This window comes from Ovis aries, chromosome 3 (assembly GCF_016772045.2).
Source record: "Ovis aries strain OAR_USU_Benz2616 breed Rambouillet chromosome 3, ARS-UI_Ramb_v3.0, whole genome shotgun sequence".
NCBI lineage: Eukaryota > Metazoa > Chordata > Mammalia > Artiodactyla > Bovidae > Ovis > Ovis aries.
Genome location: NC_056056.1, coordinates 38,155,031 through 38,163,040, shown reverse-complemented (window position 1 = coordinate 38,163,040; position 8,010 = coordinate 38,155,031). Strand labels below are relative to the sequence as shown.

At 44.6% G+C, this 8,010-nt stretch overlaps 1 protein-coding gene across 1 annotated transcript; it reads right to left on the bottom strand.

Moving 5' to 3' along the window:
• Positions 1-1,729: 1,729 nt before the first annotated feature.
• On the bottom strand, positions 1,730-4,725 carry LOC105610456 (glutaredoxin-related protein 5, mitochondrial-like). Its single transcript, XM_015094290.3, has one exon. The coding sequence runs from the start codon at positions 4,695-4,697 to the stop codon at positions 4,365-4,367; it is 333 nt and encodes a 110-aa protein (XP_014949776.2). The 5' UTR covers positions 4,698-4,725; the 3' UTR covers positions 1,730-4,364.
• Positions 4,726-8,010: the final 3,285 nt, after the last annotated feature.

The window sequence follows — 8,010 nt, the reverse complement described above, 5'->3', positions numbered from 1 at the left end:
CGCCCTACTGGGGTTCCCATAGGTGCCTGTCAGCGAGCTGTTAGGCTTTCGAGGGACAATTTCCTATTATTAATTTGGTACCCTAACTCAGATACGATTTGAACAATTTTCTGAGAAGAGTGTGGTGGATCAGATGTGTACTGTTTCTGAGTTTAAGCTCCCCAAAGAGTTAGCCTTGGATTTTTGACTTTTTGACATGTCTCTGTTTTTCCCTCTGGTAGTTTAAAACTGCTTTGGGTGCTCAGGGCACTAGATGATCAATCTTTACATCGTGCGTCTCAGGATGAGCAGCATTTCCTTAATGGTTGTGCTGGGATTCCCTGTGAGACTGGTCCACGTTGGAAGGATTGATCTTCAGACGCTTCCACTAGGTTCTCAGTTGCCTGAGGACACCTTGTGGCCAGAAGGAGCAAATGTCCCCTTTCTTCAGAGCAGAATAATTCAACCTTTCATTTCACTAGCTGTTTGTTCAGACCATGTATCTACTTGTTTTTCAATTAAGCCAGATTAAACAAAAACATGGCCAACTATGTTTCCCTGAGCACCCCACTCAGATTCCACTATGTCCCTGCCTAAGAAACGTACCAGTGCCCCTTAAGTCTCCAAGAATAAAATTTTCAAGTCATCATTTGATATGATTTGGGGCTTCCCTGGTGGGTCAGTGGCTAAGACTTTGTGCTCCCAATGCAGTGGTCCTGGGCTCGATGCCTGGTCAGGGAACTAGATGCTACATGCTGCAATTGAGTTCACAGGCTGCAGCTACAGCCAAATAAGTAAATATTTAAAAACAAACAAACAGTAAGATCTCAGTATGAGAACTCATTGGGATACCTGCAGAGTACTGAGAGTCAGCTGCAAAGAGTTCATAGAATATGCCACAATTTATTCAATGGCAAATTGAATAAATGACCATAAATAGCATTCATTGACATACATTCAAGGTCCACTGTTATTATTATTATTATTGTTTTTGTACCTCTTAATCTCACTCATCTATTTCACTCCTGCCCATGAACTCCACTTCTGACAACTAACTACCTGGTCATTCTCTGTATCTACAACTCTGTTTCTGTTTTGTTATGTTTATTCATTGGTTTTGTTTTTTAGATTCCACACATATGTGTAATCATACAGTATTTCTTCTAAATCCATTCATCTATTGATGGGCACTTAAGATGGGTCCATACCGTGGCTATTTGTAAATAATCCTGCAGTGAGCATGAAGGTGTACATATCTTTTTGGATTTTTTTTTTCTGGTAAATACTCAGAAGTGAAGCAGTTGAATTGTATAGTAGTTCTGTTGTAATTTTTTTTTGTTGTTTTGGGCCGTGTTGCACAGCTGGTGGGTTTTTTTTTTTTACTATCCAAATGGTTTACCACAGGGGCTACACCAGGTTACATACCCACCTACAGTGTACAAGGGTTTCCTTTCTTCTGCATCCTCACAAACAGTTATTATTTCTTGTCATTTTATTTATTTAGTTTTTTGGCTGTGCTGCTTGACTTACGGGATCTTAGTTCCCCAGCCAGGTATTAAACCTGGGCCCTCAGCAGTGGGAGTCTTAACCACTGGACCATGAGGGAAGTCCTGGTGAGTGGGATGTTAACATCACTACTATTATTGCATTTCAGTCAATTTCTTCCTTAGGTCTGTTATTATTTTACATCTGTTTCCCGCCCCCCCCCCCCATACTACAAATAATGTTGCAATAAGCATCCTAGTATATATATCCTTGTAACTAGCTCTTTTATTTCTTTTTTTTGGATATTAATGATAACCATACTTTATAGATGATAAAATGTGATTCTGTTTGTGACAGAAAATGCTGAATGCAAAGATACATAACAGGTAAAACCAGGACTGGGACTTGGGAGTCTCTTACAAAATCAGTTCTACATACACCCACTGCTCCACCAAAAATTTTAATATTCCAAAGTATCAAGTCAGAGGGGAGGAAATGTTCTAGAAAATTCCCTTCCAGAACTTTCAAAAGGTGCTTCTAAAATTCTTGACATTTCAGAACACTGGACGTCATTCCTGCTTTGGACAATCAACCATAAGAGCACCGTGATCACAGTTTTCCTTTTTCTCGGCAGATTTTCAGGACACGAGCTTCAGAGTCTGACGCAGGTTAATTCCAACTCTGCCAATTAGGGGACTCTACTCCTTGGAGAGGTTACGTCACCTCCTCTGGAGTCATGTAGTTCTCCATATCCCCCAACTTGGGAGTACTTAAGGACTTAAGCAGGTAGGACTGCTTGAGATAATGTGAGCTCAAAGCATCAAAAATAGCAGAGCTTCAAGAGAAGAAAAGTAAACCACAGGGCCAAGAAGGAACCTGGGGGAGGGACTGGCGACCCGCTCCAGCGTTCTTGCCTGGGAGATTCCATGGACAGAGGCGTCTGGGGGGCTATAGTCCACGGGGTCACAAAGAGTCAGACACGACTGAACGGGCACACAAGAGGTAACAAGGCTTTGGTTCAGGGGTTAGCCTGGCTGGCTGGCTTGTAAATATAGCCTCAGGTAAATCGCATCTCTTAGCCTTCGTTTCCTTTTCTGTAAAATGGGAATAACTCTGCCTCACAGATTTATTATGAAGATTAAATAAGTTAAAATTGGTGAAAGAAATTATGCTCCCACTGTGCCAGTTGCACGGTGGCTACTCTCTCCACGTCAGTTTCGTCTACCCCACTCACAGTGACGCTCTTCTGACAGTATATGCAGCGGGGAAAACAGAGGGAAAGAATGCGGGGAAAACACCAATGAAGCAGGCCATGCAGCAATAAAAACACCATTTCCTGAGCTACGGGTTCCTGAGCTTCATACTCTTACATTGTTCACACATCTAATCTCATTTCATCTTCACAGAGGTATGTACAACTGTCCTTATTCTACAGATGAAGAAATAAGGGCTCTGAGGTTAAATAACTTGACCAATGTCACAGAGCTAGCATATGGTGGAGCCAGATTTGCGTCCCGGTGCCTGGGAGTCCAAAGGCCAGGTTCTTGACCACCAGAGGTGGCCTCTGGCCGGGGGCTGGCATCGGTTACTCCTGTCTACCTGTGAGCCCCACCTGCATGACACACAGATCTGCAATCCATGGGACTGCTTCACATTTTGAACATTTATATACACACAATTAAGTCACAATTACCTTTTTGTAACTGGTTGTTGTTTAGTCACTAAGTCAAGTCTGACTCTTTTTCGACCCCATGGACCATAGCCTGCCAGGCTCCTCTGTCCATGAGATTTCCCAGGCAAGAATACTGGTGCAGGTTACCATTTCCTTCTCCAGGGGATCTTCCCAACCCAGGGACTGACCCCAAGTCTCCTGCATTGGCAGGTGGATTCTTTACCACTGAGCCACCTTTTGGGCTAAACATTGTCTTTTCTGAGATTCAGTCAGATTAAATACACCTAGATCTAATTAATTTTTTAACCATAGCTTAGTTTCCCATCACATGACACAGTTGCTTTCTTCACTCTGCTGCTAAAAGACCAAGACCCTTTCTTGCCCACTTTTCATTACTACGAAGAAGTTGCACATCCTTACAGGAGTCTCTGAGTTCACAGGCAGGGGACGGTCTCTCCAGCCCAAGGGGAGGCAAACCACAGCCTTCAGGCCAAGTCCGCTCCAATTCCTTGTTTTTATAAGTAAAGTTTTATTGGAACTCCGCCTCTCCCCTTCATCTAGGCGTCGTCCCTGACTGCAGTACTCTGTAACGGCAGAGCTGAACAGGCGCCAACAGAGACCACTGGGCGCCCAAAGCCTGAAGTATTTACACTCTGGCTCTTCACAAAGGAAGCTTGTCGATCCCTGCTGTAGACTAAATACTCGAGCATGAAACAGATGGGTCTTCAGGTCGGTTCACCTTCAACCTGCCCGGGTACTGAGAGTTTCTCCTCCAGAGGGTGGGCACACGTTATCTCCCTGTCTGCAGCATACAACCCGCCCTCCATAGACACGTACGCACACTCCTGATCTGACTTCTTGCTAACATCATAGCTTTACTATCCTTAAAGTCCTGGACACTGGCGAGGCTGAGTGTATTTTCAAATGCTTAAGAACCATTCAACAAAGGATGATGGTTATTCATTCAACAGACACTGCTCTTTACATGAAGAATATAAGAGTAATCTGAACAGGCAGAAATTCCAGTGTCCATAATGTTTTTACGAGTTTATGATAAAATGATAAAAGAAGCAGTTTTCATTGAGACACTCACTGAAAGTTCGCTTTGTATAAGCAACACACACAGTGCTCCGGGAGTCACAAAAGACACGTTCCCCGCTCTCAGGAGGGCAGAACGCTATATATAGACATGTGTGATCCCAACTCTTCTGGTAATGTTAAGCTGCCTTCACTCCTCATTTCCACCCGCCAAAACCAAGAGTTCTTGCCGGAGCTGGGGGTCGTCCAGCACGTTGTAGGCCGCGTAGTCGTGGACGCCGTGCAGCCGCAGGATCTGCACCACGGCGTTGCTGAAGCCGCACTGGGGCTGCTCCGGCGTCCCCTTGAGGAAGACCACCACCTTGTCCTTCTTCACCAACGCGTCCAAGTGCTCCGACGAGCCGCTGCCGCCCAAGCCTGCCGCCCGCACGCCCGGGCCCCGGAGGCCGCCGCCTACGCCGCGCCCCCAGCGGAGCAGAGCCGTCGCCGCCGCCGCCGCCGCCCGGCCCAGGGAGCCGCTCATCTCAGCACGTTGGCCGCAGCTCTTGACCGCTGGCGACCTGGACTAGCCAGCCGGAGCCTTCCCGGGCCCGGCCCGCGGCGACTCGGCCCGCCCCCCGGAGGCCCTCATTGGACCGGCTCCGAATAGCTCTCCCTCATTCCTTTTATTTCTATAGAATAGATTTCCTATTTGGAAATTTTTCAAAAATTTGGGATTTTTGAAATATGTGGTATCTCTCTCTACATATCTTAATAACTAATGTTTTTAAAAGGTTTTATTCATTCACATCCACATGAACAAAGTCAGTTCCTGAGATCATCAACTACTTCATCTCACTTTCTTCTGCATTAAATTGTTTTTAGTCTTAATTTTTGCTAATATGATCAATTAAAACTTGTATCTCCCTGTTTGAATTTGCATTCATCTAAAGTACTACTTCCCTTGGGCTTCCCTTGTGGCTCAGCTGGTAAAGAATCTGCCTGCAATGTGGGAGACCTGGCTTCGATCCCTGGCTTGGGAAGATTCCCCCTGAAGAAGGGAAAGGCTACCTACTCCAGTATTCTGGCCTGGAGAATGCCATGGACTATATAGTCCATGGGGTCACAAAGAGTCGGACGTGAATGAGTGACTTTCACTTTCAAACTGCTGCTGCAGTTTAGCATCTCTTCATGTGTGTTTTTTTGACCAATGGTACTTGCTTTCTCTTTTTTGATTTGCCTTTTATATACCTAGTGTATTTACATTGAGTTGTTTACCTCTTTCTATCCATATGTAGAGCTCTGTGTATATTTCTGATATAAACTACAATCTTGCCTGTCACATTAGTGACAGATTTTTTCTCATATCTTTTTAAAAACTTTAAAAATTCTATCTCTAGCTATCTGAGAATGTTTCAGTTTTATGCAATCAAATGTGTTTATCTTTTCATATTGCTTCTGAATTTTCTGTTTTGTTGCTGCATCCAGCACAGCGGGTGAGAAAGACCTGAAACAGGGGCAAGCGCATGGAAAGGACAGACACATATAATCTGGCAATCGGGGCGTCAGGGCCTTCCTGCTCTCCATGGCAGGAAGACAGAATGGCTCCTTTCAGCCCACTCTTTTATTAACAGAAGTCACGTGAGATCATTAGGGAATGGCTATACTGGGGAGTTTGATTAGCGAAGGCTCTGCTGTTGATCAGGAATATCTTGTTTTGTTTCCCTGAGGACGGATACAGGGGTAGGCAGTGAAGTGGAGCAGAGAGCATGTCCCGCCCCAAAAATGTCCCTTCAGCATGCTTGCTAGGACAATCAGGAGGGCACAGTTTGCCGCACCCTCCAGTCATGGGGCAGGTCCTGGTCTATGCCCCACCAGGCTGCAACACGTTGTCTAAGACAGAGTAAGTAATCATTTAGACTACTTAGAATAAGAAAGAAATGAGCTATGGGGAAATGAGAAGGTAGAAAATGAATTTCTTCAAGATGGTTTGAAAGAAAGAAACGTGGAGCTTTGGCAGAGTTATAAGTATCAGTGTTGTCAAAGATGAAAAAAAGTTGGACAATATTATTTAAATTGTAGTCAATAATATACTATCACAATAGGGGAAGGTTCAGTTTGAATACAATGTGGACACTAAGTTTAAATTTATATCAGTAATATACTATTGCAATACAGAAATTCCAATGTGAATTGAAATCAATTTCAGTTTGTACAGGGGCTTCCCTGATAGCTTAGGTTGTGCCCTATTCCTGTATTCTTGAGCTTCCACTGTGGCTCAGCTGGTAAAGAATCCTCCTGCAATGCAGGAGACCTGGGTTTGACACTTGGGTTGGGAAGATCCCCTGGAGGAGGGAAAGGCTACCCACTCTAGCATTCTGGCCTGGAGAATTTCATGGACTGTATAGTCCATGGGGTTGCAAAGAGTTGGACACAACTGAGCGACTTTCACTTCACTTCAGTTTGTTCAGAGATGATCTGCTCTTTTAGAAAGGCACAGAGGATATAGGGAGTGGAATGATTAGGAGCTCAGTAGAGTCAAGGAAGTAAAGCTTTGGAAAATGAGAAGCAAGGATTAATTCAAGTGAAACTCACAGGGTTTCCTTAACTTTTGCTTATCGTAGTTAGACTCATACCATTCCTAAGAGGCTAGAAGATAGGGGCTCTATCTCTCAGGTTGCTCAGTGATAAAGAATCTGCCTATCAACGCAGGAGATGCGGGTTTGATCCCTGGGTCAGGAAGACCCCCTGGAGGAGGAAGTGGCAACCCACTCCAATATTCTTGCCTGGAGAATCCCACAGACAGAGGAGCTGGTTGAGCTACAGTCCATGGGGTTGCAAATAGTCAGCTATGACTTAGCGACAGCAGGCATGCACATACTCAATGTGTTTGCTGGAACTGTTATGCCCAGAATCCGAGTCCCCAAAACTGAGAGAATAAGACGTCCACAGCAATGCAAAAGCATGAAGGGGTTTTATTTCTAGCTCGAGCTAGGGCTCCCGCCACATCCAACACAGTGGAGTGGAGCAAGGAGCCCCAAGCCCAGATTTACAGCAGTATTTATAGGTTTTAGAACAGAGAGTTGGCAAGGGCTGATTGGCTGCAGGAGTTTCCTAGTATTTACTAATTGGCTATTGGCTGCAGGCGGATGTCTTTTACGTCCTGATAAACTCAAACCAGGTTACGGGGAGTATGCTGATTAGACAAGTCCTGGCATCCGTGGGGATGACCTCACTGGGCAATGACTCAGCTTTTCCCGTGAGTCCTACCTTAGTCCCTGAAGCCTAGCATGACGTTTGTTAGGTCCCAACAGAACAAACACTCATTTCTTTTTTAAAAATATATTTATTTATTTGGCTGTGTGGGGTCTTGGTTGTGGCATGTGGGATGGTCATTGCATTATGAAGGATCTTTTGTTGAGGCACATGGACTCACCAGTTACAGTGCATGGGCTCAGTAGTTGTAGTGCACTGGCTTAGTTGGTCCTAGGGCATGTGGGATCTGAGTTCCCTGACCGGGGATTGAACCGATATCCCCTGCATTGCAAGGCAGATCCTTAACCGCTAGATTACCAGGGAAGTTCCCACAAACAGTAATTTCTTTCGGCAGCTTTGTGTTTTCTCAAGCACTAAAAAGGGCACCAGGGTCATCCCAAAGATGCAGCTTTGAGCTGTTAGTAACTATGCTCATGTCTTGTTTGCATTTTTTTTCACTTTTTTCTTAAAGATACAATTGACTTAGAGCACTGTGTAAATTTAAGGTATACAACATAGTGATTTGACTTACATACACTATGAGGTAATGATCATAGTAAATTTATGAAACATCCATCATCTCATATAGATACAAAGTTAAA